The 22,519-nt window shown below is 41.1% G+C and overlaps 1 protein-coding gene across 1 annotated transcript in view; it reads left to right on the top strand.

The window, feature by feature from the left end:
- The window catches only part of sema3bl (sema domain, immunoglobulin domain (Ig), short basic domain, secreted, (semaphorin) 3bl), a 137,352-nt gene that overhangs the window by 47,299 nt on the left and 67,534 nt on the right, over positions 1-22,519 (top strand). Inside the window, exon 3 of the mRNA XM_034696071.1 lies at positions 2,938-3,000. Within this exon, the coding sequence (XP_034551962.1) occupies positions 2,938-3,000 (63 nt within the window). The remainder of the gene's footprint in view (positions 1-2,937; positions 3,001-22,519) is intronic.

The raw sequence follows: 22,519 nt of genomic DNA, 5'->3' as shown, positions 1-22,519 counted from the left end.
CATGGCAACATGGGGTGGTGTTCCAACAAATTGAGCAAGGGGGTTGTACTTGGGAAGCTGAGAGGTGAAAATACTTGTCTGCATAGTTTGGTAAAAAAAAAAATAGGCACTGCCAGCACAGATCCTAACTCAGTTTCATCAAATTTTAAATATAGTGTTCATAGAGTCAGCTGGATCCTTTGTAGCAAAAGTCTATCTACTTTTTTTTATGAGTTTTTTTTGTTTCTGAGTTGAAATGTATTAGTTTTTACAAACACTCAAGACACGCAATTAATGACTATACGATACAAAAAAGAAACAGACAAAAATTTAACAAAACTAAATAAAATAAAGGATTAAGAAAATCATAATAATAATTGAAAATAAATTAAGAAATAAATTAAAAACATAGAAAGTAATAAAATGAAAAATAATATTATAGAATGTATAAAATATGAAATAAAAATAAAATCAATAATGAAAATAAAAAACCCAAAACAAACAGACAAAATATAGAACTGACAGATAATATACAGTAAGGACCAATTTACATAGAGTCAGCTGGATCCTTAATAATAAAAGTCTATCTTTTTTTTTCTGATTTGAATTTTTTTAGTTTTTGCAAACACTCCAGACACACAATTCGTGACAATATGGTACAAAACAAGAAACCAGACAAAAAAGAAACAAAACATAATAGAATAAAATAAAATAAATCATAGTATTTATTAAAAATGTATTAATTAATACATTTAAAAAGGGGACAAATAATACAATAAAAAATACAAAAATAATACAAAAATATGCACACAAAAAATTAAATAAATTAAGATTAAATAAATTCCCAATACAAAAAGACAAACATAGAATTGACAGATAATTTACAGCAAGAAATAGTGTGAACATAACTAATCTAATATATATTAAAAAAATATACACAAAATTCTATCTCCCAAAATACAAACGTTGTCACTTTTACAAAGACTTTATATTAAGGTATACATGTGCACATGTAGCTTTTTCCATTGATACTGTTTCAATTTGGTGAATATCCTAACTACACAATAACAAAACTTTACTTTGACTTTATAGACAAAGATTATAACTTTTGTCATCCTTCATATTTAGCACATCAGAGGCTCTCTGATGTCACATCTTTTATTCATACAGGACTCAGAGAGAATCCAGAGACTCTGAATCCTTGTGAGCAGTTTTAGTCCACCGTGCTTGATGTGATTAGTTGGTATTCATGAGAGAGGAGATCAAATCTGTCTAAATCCAGGATTTGATGAGGATAAGACGGGATGTGGTTCCGTTTTTCAGCTAAAGAGACGGAAAGTGTTCACTTAAATTGTCAGTTTCATTTCTACTCTTTCAATAACTTGATCTCCTCCTCATTAGACACTTAAAAAGCTACCACGGTGGTCCATCGACGCACGCACACACAAACACACACACATTCAAGTTGAACCGACGTTTGTAATGCAAGTCAGGCCTGTTTGTTTCCCTCTCTGGTTTCTATTCTCCCTGTTAGCCAAAACAAAGCCGGTTTCATAGGGGACCAGACAAAGACCTATTGTCTCAGAGAAACCCCTCGTAGTGTTCAAAAAGCTGCAGTCTGAAACACGTCATTGTCTCAGAGCTCAGACTTGGTGTTTCCACTTCTAATGAGATATCGTTTCTTTGTCTGAGTTTTATTGAACGCTTATCTGGGATCCTCCTCTGAGAACTTGGGGACTTTTCTTCCACTCTTTCTTCTACCACTTTCTTCTACTCTTGGATGTAAGCTATGAGAAACAGAGTCAAAAAAAAATTTACGACTAATCATGTTCTCTCTTTTTAAAGCTCCTTATAGTCAATAGAGGATTCTCTCAGCGATCGGGTCACCTCTTTCCTGCTTGGGTTTGATTTCAGTTTCAAAAACAGACCACTGACACTAAAGGACACTGAGCAATGAGTTTCAGGAGCCTACTGGAGAACAAATTATCCACACTGAGTAATATGAGTAAAACCAGAAGAAATAGTCACATCATTAATTGTGGGAGAATTTGGTAAATCAAATCTGAGAAATGTTGCATGTTTGGAGGAAGGAATCCAAAAAGCATAGAGCTAGTTCTACTTGCCTTAAGGGTTTTTTCCTAACCCAACAAAGAAACAGTTCAACCTACGTTTAAAAAATAAAACATGCATAACTTTCATGTCGTGGCTTTCGCTGATAGTTATGGTTCAATCTGTAAAGGTTAAGTTACGTGTCTGTGCTGAGATTTACAACCTCATTGAAACACAATTGGGTGGAAAAGATTTGGTTTCTGGTGTCCAAAGCATTTGAAAAATTACATTTAAACAAATATACTCCCACTCTGAATAACCCACAGGGCATTTTTCACCAGGACTATTTATAACACAGTCGGTGGTTCCAATGAAAAGTGGTCATTTTAGACTTGATGGGTTTTGCAGGGCTTTGTTTCTGCCCGCTGTTTCTGCTCTTTTCTTTAAATGCATTTCTCTGTGTGAGCACCACAAGTGACATTCCTTTGACCTCCATTGTTTTGGAAGCAGATATATAAGAGAAATGTTATTTCAAAATGTGGGTTAGATGTCGGTAAATAAGACACTATTTTTCTTAATTTGGGTGAATCAAATGTTTATATAGTTTGAAGAAGTGGAATGATAAATGTGTCGGTCATGGCTCAATCAAGACTTCAGCTCTACAAGCCAAACATCAACTCCCAAATTCACTGGCTTCAGATTGAATAGCCATTGTTTCAACATATGCAGAGGACCTCCTTCGCTCAATTTGACTCTTATTGTTATAAAGTTACATTTAAGTTAAATACTCTGCAAGCTTCCCATACCCATTACATTTCCCACCATGGCTGAAGAAGATGGTCGTTTGCACTGTTTCAGAGTTATGAGGTCATTAAACATCCTCCATCTTTCTCTGTTCCTCCTTTGTAGATCTTCTGGCCCCCATTACCCGGCAACAGAGAGGACTGCATTCAAACTGGGAAGGATCCACAGGTAGGCAATTTATAGTTCATTACTTCTTTTAACACACTGCCAAAATGAAGTTATGCCCGTGTGTTTTGGTTGACTCATTTCACTGAAGTTGAGCCAGGTCCAACAGTTCAACTTCATCACAGCAACCTGGAATAGATACAAACCCCAGTGATCCTTTATACCTTTAATGTTTTGGCTCCCACTCATGTCATCCTAGTTCACATCCTCCAGGGATCACCAGCACTGGGTTGCACCAGCTGTGCGTAAGTTCAAACGTAGCCTAGTTTGAACTTAATTTCTAATTTAGGATGGAATTTACTCTCTACCAACATTTTGGGCGTTGCACCAGCTGAGATAGTTCCAACGTAAGCATAAGTTGCGTCTTTGGTGTAAAGTCCTCCGTAACGGACTGGTGTTCATGGTGCACTGTTTTCAAAGATGGGATCAAGAAGAAGAGTTTCTCTGCGGAGAAGCAGAGAGTTCAACCGGCTGTGATGTGTCAGCAACATGTTTCATTTTAATTGATAAACTGGAACCGGTTCTAAATCGGATCCGGTTTTTGATTCCCACCCCTAATGAAAACACAGAGTGTTTTATTCTGAAAATTAACCAGATGTTTTCATTTTGTTTTGGTGCCTGACTTCCTGTCTCGCTCCATCTGCTCTGTTGAGATTGATGCATCGTGCTCCAGCATCCGGCAAGAATAGAAGTCTTGTGTATCTGATATGGAGGGCCCCGACCTGCCGGATCAGAGACGCAGCTAGAACGCAACGAAGCAGATCCGGTGGAAGTTAACACATTGACTAGAATAGAAACCTATCAGATCCGGTGCTGTGATGGACCGGACACGGACCAGACATGGATCTGGTGGGATTTGACCGTTAGCTTAAGTTACAAACTTGTTTCAACATGTGGTTTAGTGAAGACTACATCCTAACTTAGGACTGAACTTATGCAGAGCTGGTGCAACAGGCCTCTGATCTAGACACCAACATAAACAGCATAACTGTCAGAGGGTTTGATTTGTAGCTGTGGCTATTAAGACCTGTTTCCTGAGTATCTGTTCTATTTTTGTTTTTTTGTGACTACCTCCAGAGTTAAAGTCCTGACTCCTGCTGATTTGACTTTCTGGCCTGATTTTTGTCCAAACCATTGAATCTATCTTCTTAACCTTGGTGTCTGCATTTGGATTCCTCTCTCTGTTTGCGGTGACTTAAACTTGGACCGTGACAAAAGTGGTCAAAAGATGAACCCATTGGACTGGGCTATTTTTAAAACTGAGGTGACTGCACTGACCTGTGCTGTTGAGCAGCTCTTTTCATATTCAGCCAAAAAAGCTCCCAGTGAAGGGCAGAGAAACGGCTCTCAGTGTGGCACTTATCCTGCAAACCCCGGCTTGTCAAGTCAGTTTTAAGGGCTTTCTGTGATTTTGGCTGCTAAGTGGCTGACTCCTGGGGCCATGTCAGTCACCTCTCTTTCTGATTACTGCTTGTGTTTTCCCATATTTTAATGAGCAGTCCTCGAATGGCACTTACTCTGATGGGAAGTGTTGGATTTGTCCATAGCAGCCCAAAAAGCTAGGTATACTGTGAAAGACTTGCATGTTAAGTACCTTATTGGAGTTTTGCCTGCTCTTCAGTTTCCCACCCTACAGCAAATGGCACTCTAGACTCCTCCATATCTCCCCAAAGAGCCAAAAGTATTGATTAATTATAAGGAACCTTGGAAGTGTCCTCGGTTATTGTTATTAGAGACAGTGCAAAGGTATGCAGGAACAAAGAGAGCTTACTAAAAAGGAGTTGTCAAAAAGAAGTTCAGGTTCAGGAGTTAATGAAAAGCATGCATCATTAAAGGAGTACTCAACATACAGAGGGATGATTAGATTTAATTAAGGAAAACAGAGAGAGATAGGGAGGGAAGTGCCATGAAGGAGGGAGAGGAGGAAAGAGGGATATCAAAGAAGAGGAAAACAAAAAGGAAGGACATTGATACACATTTACAAAAGGAGAAAAGTGAACTTCGAGCAGAAGCCATAATGTCAAGAAACAGTTTCATAAAACCTCAAAACCTGCACACTAATGGATCCACAAAGTACAGAATGAAATGTGTCAGCACCTTTAGCTGTTTACCTCCTCATACGCTGACTCAGCACTCTCTTTGTAGCCCAGGGAGGTTAAAAAAAACTTCACTGCAGATGAAAGACGAGGAAGTGGATTAAAAGGGGAGAGGAAAGGAGAAGGAGAAAAAGATCAGAACCATGATGATTACAAGACTATCATGAACAAGAGGACAGAAAGGCCATAGCCAAGCTGAGGGTGAACATGCCAGTCTTATGGATGGTCCACAACTTTTAAAGTATAAGGCCAGGAACATGTTTGGTATCTTGTTTATGAAGAGTTTTGGTTCCCTCTTGTTGTCTGTTTTTTTTCCCCAAGTGATATCAACCAATCATGTTTGATTTTGCCTAAATGCAGGACAAACCGTCAGGATTGATAGCACCAAAAGCAAGATCCAGTCCCAGAGCTTCTAAGATTTTTACTAAAATACAAATGTCAATTGGTCTTAGTGGGAACATATAAGTGAAAAGGGAACATAGGAGGCTGTCCTGGCTGTTATCCCCAGTGGATAAAACCAGAAATTTGGGCTCCTGCCTGCAGGGGATAAACCATAGACTGTGTAAAATATGGACGTAGTATCAGTGACGTCACCCATCTGTTTCTGAAGCGCTGTTTTGAGACCAATCGTCGGCGGGAGCCATATTGCTGCTGTCGAGCGATTGTGACGTTAAGAGGGGGGTTTTGAGCCTCCTCACCAACAGCTACAGTGTTCCCGCCTGTCAATCAAGTCAGCTGTGCCTCTCATTGGAAGACTTGTAATCCCAATATCTTTGAAATTGCCGCGATAGGAACAAAAAAATCACCCCCACATGTATATGTGGTTTCTGGCGTTTCTGCAGCCAGTCTCAAGTGGACACTCAATGCACTGCAATCTTTAGCACTTCGGCATTGGATTGCATATTTTAAGACCGGAGGTTGCCGCATGGGATAAACACAGTAACATCGTCTGTTGCTCTTCAAGAATTTACCAAGGATACAAGCTGATAAATTTGCCATCTTTACCACATTGATCATCCCGTTTTTTCTTCCACGAAATCATGAGGTTGGTTTAGTCGTAGGGTTAAATTCTCAGCAGCTTTTTAATGGATTCTAGTGAATTTTATTATTTGTTTATTTTTTTGTTATATTTTTGGGGGGCATTTTGGCCTTTAATGGACAGGACAGCTGAAGAGAAACAGGAAATGTGGGGAGTAGGGAGTTGAGGAAGTCATGCAGCAAATGGTAGAGGCTGGAATCGAACCTGCAACCTCTTTGACGAGGGCTATAGCCTCTGTATGTGGGGCGCGCTTAGACTGCAAGGCCAACGGCGCCCCTAGTGAAATTAAGCACAGACATTTACATCTCCCATGCAATTAACATAGTGTACCCTGAGCCTGACATTTCCATCATCCCCAGCCGTACAACTACAACTTTGTTGAGAGCCAATTAACACATGTTGGCATACCAACAAATATCACTTAATATCAATCAATCAATCAATCTTTATTGTATAGCGCCAAATCACAACAAACGTTATCTCAAGACGCTTTTACAAACATAGGAGGTCTAGACCACTCTATGTCAAACTATGAACAGAGACCCAACACCAAGACAGGGTAAGACTCAGTCTGACCCCACCTTGATCCACCATGAGCATTGCAACTCACAGTATTTAGCGAGTTACAGCGGAGAGGAAAAACTTCCTTTAACAGGCAGAAACCTCGAGCTGAACCAGACTCATGTTAGACAGTCATCATGCCTCGACTCAGTTGGGTCTGGAAAGACAGATAGAGGGGAGTAAGAGAGAGAGGGAGGGGTGATAGTGATGAGACGAGTAGTAGTAGCTGTTGCCTCTGGAGTCCAGCACGTCCGTATCAGCTGGAATCCAGAACGTGTTTGCAGCAGGAGGACGTCTATGGCAGCTCAGAGGAACCTACGAGACAAGGGAGCTCAGGGACTCCAGAAAGGTCTATGGTTAGTAACTTTAATGGGACAGGGAGAGTTAAAGCAAGTGATGAAGGGGGGTGAGTTAGGATCCCAGTGTGTTAGTGCGCCAGTTCCCCTGGTAGTCTAGGCCTATAGCAGCATAACTAAGAGCTGGTCCAAGCCTGATCCAGCTCTAACTATTAGCTTTATCAAAAAGGAAAGTTTGAAGCCTACTCTTAAAAGTAGAGAGGGTGTCTGCCTCCCGGACCTTGACTGGTAGATGATTCCAAAGGAGAGGGGCCTGATAACTGAAGGTTCTACCTCCCATACTACTTTTAGAGATTTTAGGTACAACTAGCAAGCCTGCATGTTGGGAGCGTAGAGTTCTAGAGGGGTTATAGGGCACTATAAGCTCTTTAAGATACGAGGGTGCCTGATTTTTAAGGGCTTTGTAGGTTAAAAGAAGGATTTGAAATTCTATTCTACATTTTATTGGGAGTCAGTGTAGAGAAGCTAACACTGGAGAAATGTGCTCTCTCTTCCTAGTTTTAGTCAGTACTCGAGCTGCGGCATTTTGAACTAGCTGAAGAGAATTTAAAGACTTATTGGGGCAGCCAGTTTTTCTGCGTCGCTCTGAGATAGGAAGTGTTTAATTTTAGAAATATTGCGCAAGTGAAAATAGGCTGACTTTGAGATTTGTTGAATTTGAGAGTTGAAGGATAAATCTTGATCAAATAGGACTCCTAGATTCCTAGCAGAGGTGCTGGATGCCAGACTAATGCCATCTAAGATACTTATATTATTAGAAAAAGTCTCTCTGAGGTGTTTGAGGTCAATAACAATCACTTCAGTTTTTTCTGAGTTTAGCAGTAAAATATATATATAATATAGTCTCCAAGAGCAGCTTGGCTCGGGCCTCTCTCTTTTTTTAGTTAGCTACATAAACAAGGATTCAAGTCAATATATGATGGCGAGGAAATAGACAGAATTGTGCACGTAGGGAAGACGTGTTGTAGAAAAGAAGGAATTATTCTAGTAAAAGAGGAAGAGTTTTGCTCATGAAGTCTCTCGTCTTTGATGTGCTGAAACGTCACTGAATGTCTCAACCCCAACGAGCTCTCTAAGGCTTCGGTGGAGTTCAGATTACAACATGCAACCACACACACACACACACACACACACACACACACACACACACACACACACACACATGCCTTGACACAAAATGAAGACACTGTTGTAAGAGTTGCAGAACAAATTTAGCGGACTGTGACTTTTTGTTCTTCTTGCAAGAAGACTTTGAGGCCACCTCCATCTGGAACAGGTTAGAGGATGTGTGTATGTGTACTTATGTGTGTTTGTGTGTGTGTGTGTGTGTTTGTTTGTGTGTGTGTGTGTGTGTGTGTGTGTGTGTGTGTGTGTGTGTGTGTGTCTAGGTATATATCCTCTGTGTTTGAAGTGACAGGTGGGTCTTGGGTGTCTTATATCAGTTTTATTAGGTGTTTCCTCTTCGAGCTGCTCACATGGCTTACACAGCAGCAGGCGTGTGTGTGTGTGTGTGTGTGTGTGTGTGTGAGTGAGTGTGTGTGTGTGTGTGTGTGTGTGTGCTACTGTACCGTCTGTACAGTAGATGAAAAGAGGAACCACACAGCGTTATTATTAAACAGCTCTTAAAACAATATGTTAGTGTATAACTCTACCTTACTTGTGCCAGAGGAGTCATAAAGAGTGTGTGTGAGATAGTGTGAGTGACAAATTGAGGTGTTTGTCAGCTGATATTGAGCTACACAGACGTATATCTGCATTCCTGCACGCCTCTGGTTGTTTCTGAGTCTTCTGGTGTCACAGTAGATGGATGACTGCTGTACGGCATCGACCAAGCAAGAGGCACATATAAACATACACTCAAATATTGACACATGTTCCATCTCTTACGTCGAGCTGTCTGCGTCTGCTAAACATTACTGAGTTTGACAAAAAGTGGTGGAGGTTGAGAGGTGAAAGGTCATCGCTGAGGTTTGTGTTTGGACACTAGTGTTTGAGTTGAAGTGTGTTTTTAACGGTGGAAGAAAAAGATTCACAAATCATAAAGAGACGGGTAGACAGAGAAAGAAATGAATTGTAAATAAGAAAAACATGTTGACATGATGGCTTTTGCTGTCATCGATCAAGTTCAGTTCTCCAACATAAGAAGAACACAAGATTGTTAAATAAGTCTGAAGTTGCTCTAGCTATATTGACATTATTATCTGTGCATCGTTTTGCATTTAGGCTAGTTTTTCATGTTTTTATGGATTTAATGAATGTGGATCACAGTATTGTTAACGTAGGGAAGAAGATCCTCAATGAATGTTTATTTAATAGAAAAGGCTTGAGAGTCTTCTTGCTTGTTAAACTCGACTAATAGCACCTTCATAAACCAGTTAACACTGCATGCAGCTGCAGCATCTTCCCTGACTTTCAGAATTTCTTTGTGATAAACAAACTAGCCTGAAATCAAAGCAGCCAAAATACTATAAAAAGTGTCGTGTTCTTTACATCTACGACAGTCATATTTAAGTTTTTATTGAATGCAGCTGTTGAGTATTGTTAACATTGGATGTGTAATCAAGTTTCAACAAAAATCTGAGTGAAAATAAACATCCACAACTCTGAAAAAAACTCTGTTCAAAAACATCTTATTTTACAGGTCAGAGCATTTCTCAGGACTGTGTGGGCGTGGCCTAACTCTTTGATTGACAGGTCAAGAGAGAGTTCACAGCCTGCATGTTTGAGCCGTCTGACTCTGAATCTAAAGACATCAAAACTCCAGAATCTGAAAATGATTCATTTAAAATGGTCTCTGAGTGCTGAGTCACCAAATCCTTCAGAATCAGGACTTCTATCATTTATTAGTTTTATCACTCCGCAATCTCCGGGCAACAGGACCATGAGACGCCCAGAGCAGAGGAGGCTGAAGTGTAGTATGTGCACACAGAGGAGCTCGGCTCCGGGTGTCAGACAGAGCTGTTTGTCTAAACTCTGAGCTGTTTGGGGAAAGTTAGTGAACCGGTCCTGAGGAAAGTTAGTGAACCGGTCCTGGGGAAAGTTAGTGAACTGGTCCTGGGGAAAGTTAGTGAACCGGTCCTGGGGAAAGTTAGTGAACTGGTCCTGGGGAAAGTTATTGAACCGGTCCTGGGGAAATTCAGTGAACTGGTCCTTGGGAAAGTTATTGAACCGGTCCTGGGGAAAGTTAGTGAACTGGTCCTGGGGAAAGTTAGTGAACTGGTCCTGGGGAAAGTTAGTGAACCGGTCCTGGGGAAAGTTAGTGAACCGGTCCTGGGGAAAGTTAGTGAACCGGTCCTGGGGAAAGTTAGTGAACCGGTCCTGGAGAAAGTTAGTGAACTGGTCCTGGGGAAAGTTAGTGAACCAGTCCTGGGGAAAGTTAGTGAACCAGTCCTGGGGAAAGTTAGTGAACCAGTCCTGGGGAAAGTTAGTGAACCGGTCCTGGGGAAATGCGGATCATATGCGGGACTGCTTTAGCCCCTCGGCCGCGGCTCAACTCAACCACATCCTTAAGTTTCCTCAAATCCACCACAGTTAGGGAAGCAAGCTGTCATCTTCAGCGGTGGAGGTGCAGACAGGGACACACGAGCACAGTGGGGCAAAGAGCAGAGAGACAGCTATACAGACAGATTACAGGCAGTATGTGATTAGCAAACAAGCTAAAAGCTAAGACAACACTGAAGGGAGCTGGCTGAGACGTCAGGAGACGGTCTGAGCAGGAGCAGAGTAGTTTTGTTGAAGATATGTGTGCACGTGACTCAGTGTTTCACTTATGATTGGTTGGATATTTATTTTGCCATAAATGTCCAATGTAAAACAAGTGTTAGAACATTATCAAAAACTTATACTATAATAATATTTCAAAAATGGAATAAAGTTCAGTTCCAATATTTTGAATATATATAATATTGTTTAAATGTGTCTATAAATATCATAGGTAGAAGGTTTTTGTTGATTTGGGTTACCACAGGCTTTAAATGAAGGCAGAAACTAGAAACACAAGCTGAAACAGCCCGGTGTTCAGGTCCTTAGGTTCTTGAACTATGTGAAATAATGGAGCAAGTGCCGGAAGAACAGAAGACTTTGCAGCTGTGCCCAGTTTGCCCGGAGGCACGGAGAACACAAAGCAACACCAGCAGGCTTTATCAACATGACATAACTCTAATGGATAAATTAAAGTTTTGAAATGCAACTTTAAAGTGTGATAGATCATAGAGATTCATAGGTTCATCTATTTAATGAAAGCTTCTGTCTCCTTCTACTAACAAGTGTTCTCCACCTTAAACATGTTTTTACTGATAGCTAGTCCTCCCGGAGTCACGACCTCATGGCCTTCACAGTCATTAATTACAGCTCACACAAATAAATAACAGGCTGAGAGGAGGCACTCACTGACTTCAGCCAAGCATGTCGTGTCTTGCTCTTGCTGTTAACACATTCCTCTGGTTCATCTATCTGCATCGTCTGCTTGCAGATGGACTGATTATTAAATCACTAGCTACTTCCTGATTCTCCAATGTGCAATAATTATAACATAGGCCACAACATTCACAGAGAATAGACATCTCCAGTGCGTGGATGACTCAGGTTTGAGGAGCTGCATGTTGTGAATGCATGCCAGAGTTTTCAGTCTGAGTGATGTGTGTGCTAAGTTCTGCGCTTTGTTCTTTCCTGACAGGCTTGATAATGTGAGTGTTTGGATCAAGTCTTTGGCATTTTCTGTCTGAGTGTAAGGAAGTAAGAGACTGTCCTGTCTCAAACATGATTTACACTTGAGGTCAAAATGATTAGCCCCCCAGCAATTCTGGAACATTTTCCTTAAATTCTGCCCAATGTTTCCATCATTGATACAACTTGATATAAGTAATCATTCACCAGTGTTCTTTAGTAGATTTGGTACATTTTGGAATGTAAAATACATTTTCAGTATAGCTTTATATCAAATATAGTGAAAAAAGGTGGTGGTCAAAAATATTAGCCCCCCTGTGAATATTTGCTTTTAAAACACACCTGAGCAGTCAGCTGGTTTCCTAACAACACCTGAGCATTCAAACAGCATTGAGATTTACTTAAGGGACTCCAAACAGGGAACTTGAACACGTTATTGAGAGAGACTACTCATACTAACCATGCCAAAGACAAAGGAAATCAGTCTTGAGCTCAGAAAGAAGATAATTGAGGCTCATAATAAGGGGGAAGGCTAAACTGTCATTTCCAGGTGTTTTACAGTGTCTAGAATAGCTGCATGTTGCATCATTGCAAAGTACAAGGAGACAAACTCTGTTAGAAACAAACCTAGGCGTGGTAGAAAACGCAAGATTTCATGAACTTTGGAGAGGAAAGTAGTCAAAGATGTCAACAAGAAGCCCCGGACATCTGCCAAGATGATTGTTGCTGACCTGACCTCCATTGGAGTTGATTTTTGAAGGAACACAGCTATAAGGGATCTTCATCGTAGTGGGCTTCAGGACCATCGTCCGAGAAGAACCCCTTTACTCAAAGAGTGGCACATCAGAGCCAGACTGAGGTTTGCCCGATAACATTTGAAAGGTAAAGATGAGTTTTGGAAGTCCATCCTTTGGTCTGATGGAACTTTTTGGGCACATGGATGTTGTTCATGTTTGGCCAAGAAAGGGAGAGTCCTTCAACCCTTAGAACACAGTCCTCAGAATTAAACATGGAGGTGGGAGCATCTTACTGTGGGGCTGTTTTGCAGCCTCAGGCACAGGGAGCCTTGTTTGGGCGCATGGCATCATGAAAAAAGAAAGTTATGTTGACATTTTGAGGGATAATGTGAAGAACTCTGCTCTTAGTCTAGGCTTAGGTCGGTGCTGGGTCTTCCAACAAGACAGTGACCCAAAGAATACTTTAAAATTGGTCAAACAGTTCTTAAAGGACACCAAAACCAAGGTCCTGGAGTGGCCCGTACAGAGCCCAGATCTAAATCCTGTGGAGAATCTGTGGTGGGTGCTCAAAGTGAATGTCCATGCAGAAACCATGTACTTTGGACCAGCTGGAACAATTTACATTAGAAGAATGGGCCAAGAGGCATGTGCTAACCTTGTAAAGAACGATTTGAAGAGGTTGTTGTCTGGTGTGGCTCAGAAAGGGTGAACTATTGACTACTTATGGCCAGGGGGCTAATAATTTTGGACATGTCTTTTTACTTTTTCTTGTTTCAATTCATTGCATCAATAAGTCACCAAGTCAAACAAAGTGAAAATTTGTCTTTGTTATTTTGGAAACACATAAACTATAAACACTTGTTTTTAATGGTCATTTTCATGGAGAAATCAAGGGTTTTATCTAATTTCACAAGGGGGGCTAATCATTTTGACCTCAACTGTAGGTCAGGGTTAGGATGTACATTTTTAAGTGTTTTCGGTGACTGATCTTTGGAAATGTTAACGGCCAATTATTCAATTATGGTTGAAGCAATAAAAACATTAAGTTTTCTTTTGTCATAAACAAGACCAAATACGTTGTTTTTCCCCTAAATTATATCTCCCACAACAACAAAATGCGTCCGTGTCGTTGTTGGCAGCAGTTGCTTATTGATCCTCTTTAAAAAGCGCTCAAGGAGACCTGTCGCACAGCCGCAGCCGCCAGCTGAGCGTCTCCGCTGTGCGCAACACCTTTAACAGCTGATTCACATCTAAACATGCTTTAAACTTAAAACACCTCCCTGATAGCTGAACCAAATATGGGACCACATGATGTTTGTCCCACGTGATGGAGAATTAAAAACAAAAATGCGTGATTCAAGTAATTTCCTAACGAACAGTCCCTAGTCAGGGTTGTTAATCTGCTGCAAAAGGTTGTGTATAATTATATTTCAATCAGGAGAGACACAATTTGAATATTAAAGATTATTTATTACAACTGAATGAATGATGAAACTTGACAGAAATCTTTGGCGAAAGGACTCTATGGGGATAATTTAGTGAGCGTAGGATGCATGAATTTGGCAGCTGAAGAAATCCCCCTAGAGTCCAGACACTGGTGGTGGTGGTTGATGATCCTAGGAATTGAAGACTTGCAGAGACCAGGTGGAGATGGGGAGGTGGAGGGGTGCGCACCATAAATGCAAGAGGAACTAGCTGGAGAGAGAGACGCATTTAAAAAGACAGCAGAAAGTTGATAGGCTGACGATAAGGGCGTGCCACTGAGCTATTGGATGACGCAGCTGCTGATTAACCAATGACAGCTCCGGAGCGTGCAGCTGGAAGCGGGTGAGCTATTGAACGAGGGAGAGGAGAGTTAAACAACTGCTGTGATTGCTTTATAGTCTTCCTGTCTGAACTTTCGCTAGAGCTACATTTGATCTTCTAACTGTTGATATAGTTAACTCATTCTTCATACCAACTTTAGCACAAGAAAAACACGTTTAAGTTTGAAGCTGAAAAGACTTTGAATCTCATAAGTCTGAAATTGTACCCAACTTTCTACACTAACTATACACATGGGCTCCTGATTTTGTGCACAAAAGCACACATGCTCATTATGGTGTAATGACTTGTTGTGTTTAGTTTAATATTAATGAGAAAAAGATGCTTTAAGGCCAGAAACACAGGGACAGAGTGGGGTCTGTGCCTTGCAGCCTGCCAAGAAGCCAAGAAGGTGACTGTGGTTTTATATCATAAAAATATTATTTGATTTGTTGCATCATGGGAGGAATTGGGAGATATTTGGAAAAATCCTCTCATTCACTTTGGCGCGAGCTTCTTGCCTTCCTGGATGTTTTCAGGGCTGACTGGAAATCAATCAAGAGTACTTAGAGAACTGGTTTCTTTGAGGATCAAACGGCTACTGAGACCAAAGGCTTGGAGGAGCCAGCATATCCAGCTGTCCGGCTTTGAACTGCTTTCATGATGTTTGTGTGCGTCTGTGATTGTGTTTATGTATGAGGTCCTGCTCACTGTAGTCCTGTACATGTTCATATTTATGTGTATGTGTTGCTCCTCATTTCCTGTTAGTATTACAGAATCTGACTTCTTTCCACTCAGGATTGACTGTTTATACTGGAAACAGCTCTCCATGTCCAAACTCACTGCTCCCTGCCCGGGTCAGTCAGCACAGAGTGAGTTTGGCCCGCTTTGCTGTTAGCTTTATGTCAGTTCTTTTACCCTTCTCCAAGGACTTTGTTAATAAACTGGCATTAACTATGAAAGTGAATTTAAATCAAGCTAAATTCTCCAAGCAGTGGAAGATGTGCCCAAAGTCCTCAGTTTCTCTTCTGTCGTTCTTCAATGACAGTCTGTCTTCTAGCTTGCAGATTCATCATGTTAGGCAGCTGGAGCCCTTCTTGCTTTGTTAGATAGTTTTTTTGTTGAGTTTGGTAAAAGAGCTATGAATATCCGAGTTAATTCATATTGTCCACTAATGTAAACTTCCTCAGTTTCTCTTGCTTTACTCTTTCAAAGAAAAACTCTCCACAATGTAAACCCGAACAGTACTTCTAACTCACCACGATGAATTATTGAGTTATCCGAATGATTAATGTTGTTTTAATTATATGTGGATCCATTTTCTTGAGTTAATATCCATGTCCAAATAACAACTTTAGAGTGTACAGAGGGATGCTGAGTATGACGTCATCAATGTCACCAAGTAAGTCTTCACACACTTGAAAAACCACAATGGCTGTGCTTCACGAAGCGGTGAGTAACGAGGAAAGACAACGCCAAAGTGCTGTACCGGTACAGGGAAGACCAACAATGATCCAACAAGGGACAGGGGAACCAGAGAAACTAAATAAACAGAGTCATCAACACAGGTGTGAACACAGGACACAGGTGAGACTAATGAGGGACTAAATACACAGAGTCATCGACACGTGTGTGAACACAGGACACAGGTGAGACTAATGAGGAACTAAATACACAGAGTCATCAACACATGTGTGAACACAGGACACAGGTGAGACTAATGAGGAACTAAATACACAGAGTTATCAACACATGTGTGAACACAGGACACAGGTGAGACTAATGAGGAACTAAATACACAGAGTCATCAACACAGGTGAGGACACAGGACACAGGTGAGACTAATGAGGAACTAAATACACAGAGTCATCAACACAGGTGAGAACACAGGACACAGGTGAGACTAATGAGGGACTAAATACACAGAGTCATCAACACAGGTGAGGACACAGGACACAGGTGAGACTAATGAGGGACTAAATACACAGAGTCATCAACACAGGTGAGGACACAGGACACAGGTGAGACTAATGAGGGACTAAATACACAGAGTCATCGACACAGGTGAGAACACAGGACACAGGTGAGACTAATGAGGGACTAAATACACAGTCATCAACACAGATCAGAACACAGGACACAGGACACAGGTGAGACTAATGAGGGACTAAATACAGAGTCATCAACACAGATCAGAACACAGGACACAGGTGAGACTAATGAGGGACTAAATACACAGAGTCATCAACACAGGTGAGGACAAAGGACACAGGTGAGACTAATGAGGGACTAAATACACAGTCATCAACACAGGTGTGAACACAGGACACAGGTGAGACTAATGAGGGACTAAATACACAGTCATTAACACAGGTGAGGACACAGGTCACAGGTGAGACTAATGAGGGACTAAATACACAGAGTCATCAACACAGGTGAGAACACAGGACACAGGTGAGACTAATGAGGGACTAAATACACAGACTCATCGACACAGGTGAGGACACAGGACACAGGTGAGACTAATGAGGGACTAAATACACAGAGTCATCAACACAGGTGAGGACACAGGTGACTGAGACTAATGAGGGACTAAATACACTGAGTCATCAACACAGGTGAGAACACAGGACAGGTGAGACAAAAGGAGGGAAACACACAAGGACATGACATAAAACTAAACTGGAGATACAAGGATTCAGAACTACAAAATAAAACAGGAAACACAAGACTAGACTAAGAAAACATAACAAGAGACATGGATCACTAAAGACTCAAGGGAGATTAAGGATAACTAATACAGAATAAACACCGGGAGGAACCAAGGCATGAAACACAAGAACTAAACTAAACTAACCAAACCATGACATGGACTCAGTTTCATCTAGTATGTATGAAATCGTATTTTATAATTTCAAAATTGTATTTCTGCTACTTAAAAACTCTGATGTAATCAGTTACCACAAACATTTAGAGTCATTTCCACTTGTTCGGGTTTACAGTCCAGCATCAGGCCGGTGTTTGAGTCAAGTCACCAAAATATAATACATAAGTGGAGTCTGCGTTGACTCCTCATTATTAATAGTATTTATAATAAGAAGGACAACTGATTCACTCTAAAATATTCCCTGTGTGGACCATGACTGACCTCTTGGATGTGTAGAGAACACATTCTGTCTGTTTTTGGGTCCTAGAATTACCAAACCTGACAGAAGGCACAGATTTATTCTAGTGCTGCATGTGAAACTGGACACTCTGGTGAAGCCTGGGTAGAGATATTACAGGAGCTTGATTAGTAGATGGGTATCATGTGTGCGGATTGATTGGCAGCAGGAGTGTGATTGAGGGACAGGCAGAACAGATGGGAAACCACTGCCTGGGACACTTAGGATTAGGGAGGGGCAGAACCAAGACCATGACGATTTCATTTCTCAGTATTAGGGTTCTGACTGATCCTGTCTGGATGTTTGGAGTTATACTCATTGATTCTGCAGCAATGGGATATTATTCTGCAGGTGTCTTCTAAACTTAAGAATACCTCAAACAAACCCATATTAATCAGAATTTTGACAAACTAAACATCTTAGACCCAGTGAGTTGCCTTAAGTCTGACTCCATCAAATTATTACTTGAGTTAAAGTCCTGGAGTACTTGCTTTTAAACGCACATGTAGGTGAACATGTTGCAGCTTTCACTCAAAACTAAAGGATATATTAGGGCTTTATACTAAAATGGTAACAAAAACAATACAACAGTCTTTATCACCTTATAATAATGTATCTGGCTGCACGGTGGTGCAGTGGGCAGCACTGTTGCCTCACAGCAAGAAGGTTCCTGGTTTGAGTCCCCGGTCGGGCAGGTGCCAATCTGTGTGGAGTTTGCATGTTCTCCCGTGCATGCATGGGTTCTCTCCGGGTACTCCGGCTTCCCACAGTCCAAAAACATGAACAAAAACATGCTCACCAGGTTAATTGGTCACTCTAAATTGCCTGTAGGAGTGAGTGTGTGTGAATGGTTGTCTGTCTCTCCATGTTAACCCTGTGATAGGTTGGCGACCTGTCCCGGGTGTACCCTGCCTTCCGCCCAATTTCAGCTGGGATAGGCCCAGCCCCCCGCAATCAGGGATAAAGGATAAGTGGTCAAGATGATTGATGGATGGATGGATGGATGGATGGATGGATAATCTATCTTCCAAGTCCTAATGCAGTCAGTCCGCAAGTCTTAGCTGGCTTCTGTCACAAACTCTAGGAACACAAAAACAAACTTATCTTCCAAATTCAGACAAAAACATTGGCATCTAAAAGTATGCAGAGTAAATAACATGTGTTTCTGATGCAGCACATTAGATACTGCACTTCACCAATGACACACTTTGGCAAAATCCTTTTGAGTCCCAGAAAATGTCAGCAACATGAATTCTGAATTATTCTGCAGAGAGTCCAGAGCTCAGACTTTGTACCCTGTCCTGGAAAAGAAACTTTTAATACTCTAAGAAAGAAAATGCTATGGTCCTGACTGCATCTTTGTGTAGCATAATTTAATATTAACACAGCATCACCATGTTGTGATGCTATGATATACTACCTGTTAACATACACGACTTTGATTCATACATTTTGTGCTGTGCGGTGTTGTTAACACTCATATTTCCCAACACCATTTAGCCATAAAGCCTTTTCTTTCTGACATGCACCTCCACTCCCACTCTCAGGAGTCGTCTTTTCTGCATTTCAACCCAACTTTTTCTCTTTTAATTTGCTGGAAAGACACACTGACAGAATCTGCCAATTTTTCATCACCCAAGTCGTGAAACAGACCTCTAATAAAGACGCAGGACAGGACATGGTTCCTCAACCACTGGGGTGATTGTTTGACTATTGCAGAACTTGTGGGAAGAGCTGCGCTGTAGCTGTTTCACACATTTATCAACTGACTTTCTTGGAAGCGCTGTGCCCTGCTTCAATATTACCACACTTCATGGGAAAGTCATAGTATTGCAAAATGTGAAGGCTGTGGGACGCTGCCAGAGGTCTTGGCAATGCCCTTGTTTGTATATGTTAACAATACACATCTCTCAGAAAAAACTGCGATTCTTCTCATGTCTAAAATCCTACACATGCCTTTAAAACCCCCAAAGACACCAAACAGTGGTTTCTGTGGGCTGCTTCAAAGTTTGACCTGTGTGAATGAGCAGCTTGTTGAAGCTGGGAAAGAGTACTCGTGGTCAACCATCCATCCCTTGATGATCACAGCTTAATAAATGAACACTGCTTACTTTTGTTTTCACTAAATAGCCGTGACCCTGGCTTTGTCATGTAGTCATTACATCTCTTCATTTCAAATCTTGGCTAAACGTTAAGAGTACTCCCCGAGATCCCCCAACGAGCAAAAACCAGATTTAGTAAGCAAACCACTCCACTCTCTGTTTGACACCACTCCCTTTATTGACACTTAATCTCAGAAAGACCACACAGATATGTTAAACCTCAGGTCCTGTGGTGGGAGAGCAGAGACATATTTCTTCTTTTCAACATTTCATTCCTCTCTTCACTCTGCTTGGCCACACAGAGGTGTAAGTTGAGTCCCTGAGTAGAGCAGAAACTCAGGGGAGACAGATTTCTAGAGCTTATAATAAAAACAGTGTTAAGTGGAGCTTTTCACTTTATCCCTGCAGAAGATGATTCCAGCAGACTGATGATGAATGCTAATCTGAGATGGATAACAAGAGAGAAACATCACGCCAGATCGTCTTTAGGATTTTCCCTTTTCCCTCGATGCGCTATCATATGCAGGTTGAAAAATGACCTGCATATTCAGATTCATTGAATGTTTAGTAACACAAATGTGTTTCTGTTTAATCCATAACTGGTCTGGATTTGTTTGGATAAGGCAGAATGTGTTGGTGTAAACTGTGGGCCGTTCTGCAGCAACATGGTTTACATCATGTTAACAGAACTCGAGAAAATCATCAACAGTGTTTAAGTGTCTGAGTGAAACTTTGAAGAGGATACAGGCCACACGCAAAAGCAAAATGGTAGATTGATTTATTATCAACACGTGCACCGTGTATTACTCCAGAACATGAGAATACTTGTAAATGATGCTGCCACCAAATTTGAGAGTAAAAATACAGGAATGAATTCAATTAATTACATTTAGCTTACTCATTTTACATTTAGACATTTAACACACTATGATGTGTCTGCATCTTTTCTTTTTCTGTTATATTTTTGCCTTTATTAGATAGGACAGCTGAGGAGACAGAAAAATGTGGGGACTGAGGGGTGACATGCAGCAAAGGGTTGTGGCTGAGAGTCAAACTACCAAGCACTGCAAAGAGGACTGTAGCCTCAGTACATGGGTAGGCCAGGCTTCACTGCGGGCCAGATCAGGATATAGGCTGTTTTAGAAACCTCCTACAATACTAGCAGTATGTACTGATTTGGCCTAAATTCAGTATGTAGTATGTGAACAAGAGCAAAAAGTCTGCAGTGTGCCAAAACTACCCGGATTCAGGAACATGTCTCAGTATGCATCGGACCAGTCTCCCTCATGTACTGTTTCCCACAATGCACAGCACTAACGTTACACTTTTTTTTCTTTTAACTTCTTTTTTGACGGGGCACTCAGTTTGTATGTGCTGTGAAAATTATTAAATTCCGTATAAACCACTTCTTAACTTTTTAAATCACAAGTGATGCTAAAGAAGCAGTTTATCTATCAGCTTGGTCGTTGTTTACTTCCACTTCTGAAACCAGAAATCCAGCGACGTCTGGCCCAGCATCATGCAGACCAGATACAGTCTATGGATCCAACAGAACAGTCATACTACAGACTAAATCCAAACGCAGGATGTAGTAGGCAGTACATACTACCTACCACATTCATAGGTAGTATGTAGCAGACTGTTTCGAAAGCAGCCCTAGTGACCTCCCCGGATCTGGGCCTGATGCTACATTTCGTTGAGCTTTTCTGTTCTTACAACTGTATCATGTCACAGCCTTTGCCACCATTGCAATTTTAGCAGCCCAAGAAAGTCACTGACTAATGCATTCTTTTTAAATCCACACATGTGACACTTAGCAGCCAATCACATATTTTACTAATATAATTTTATTGAGCAATACAGAGAAACCAAGCGTCAACATCCGTTCTTGAGAAATAAAGCTGACGCGGAAGGTCTAAAATCTGCAGTTTCTGGAGTGTCAGGCTGTAAACATGTTTAATCCAGCTGTAAAACTGGGAATTTTAACAAAGAAATCTCCAGTCTTGTGAAATGTAGCTGATGTAGAATTGCTAAAAACTGCAGTTATTCGAGTGTCCACTTGAGGCTGGTTGCAAAGGCAAACGAGGCCACATATACACCCATTCAAAATGTCCATACAGCAAAAAAATAAAATAAAAACATGTTTACAGCCTGGTACAACATTTCTCTAACAGAACACACTGCATAGCTGTGATTTTTTTTTATAGGTCATTAGTTTTGAAGATATCAAAGTGAAGAGGTTTGTATGATCAGGCGGGCACACTCTAGCTGTTCGCGAGGAGGCTAAAGGCCCACCTCAACTCTACCCCTTTGCCTCTTGCTTGGTCAACCGAAAGCTAGGATAAATCATTATTTCCACCACGGTGGCCACTGTTGGAAGGCTTCAAAACTCTGCTTCAGTAACCAATGGGGGACGTCACTGAGACCATGTTTTATACATTCAATGCAAGCGTCAAGTGTTATAAACTGCAATATATCGAGAATTTGCTTGAGGCTGGCTGCAGAAACACCAGAAACCACATAGACATGAATGGGAAAAAGACGATCTTTGCAGCATTAATAAACATGTTTACAGCCTGGTTCAAAAGATGGCTTGGCCCTACGAAGCTAATCTCTCTATCAGCACACACTGTACGGGGGGGGGGGGGGAGAATTTTTTTCTAACGCGACGGTTCAGAAGATATTAAGATTACCAGTTTTGCCCAAATAAGGACATGACTGATGTGACTCCCGGTCAGTAACACATAGCTGTTGGCTAAGAGGCTCACACTACGTCACACTCTGCTGAGTTCCGTATTTCCAATATGGCTGCCGCCATCGATTGGCTTCAAAACAGCTCTCAGGAACAGATGGGTGACGTCACGGATACTACGTCCTTATTTTATACAGTCTATGATTCTATGAGAGAGACATACAAAGGAGCTCTGAAATAAGAAAGGTTCACAGCTAAAGCAGAGCTTTATCAGGAATTGGCTTACTTGTATCATTCCCATGGGCAG

This window comes from Notolabrus celidotus, chromosome 11 (assembly GCF_009762535.1).
Source record: "Notolabrus celidotus isolate fNotCel1 chromosome 11, fNotCel1.pri, whole genome shotgun sequence".
NCBI classification, from domain to species: Eukaryota; Metazoa; Chordata; class Actinopteri; order Labriformes; family Labridae; genus Notolabrus; species Notolabrus celidotus.
This window is presented reverse-complemented; position numbering and strand designations above follow the sequence as displayed.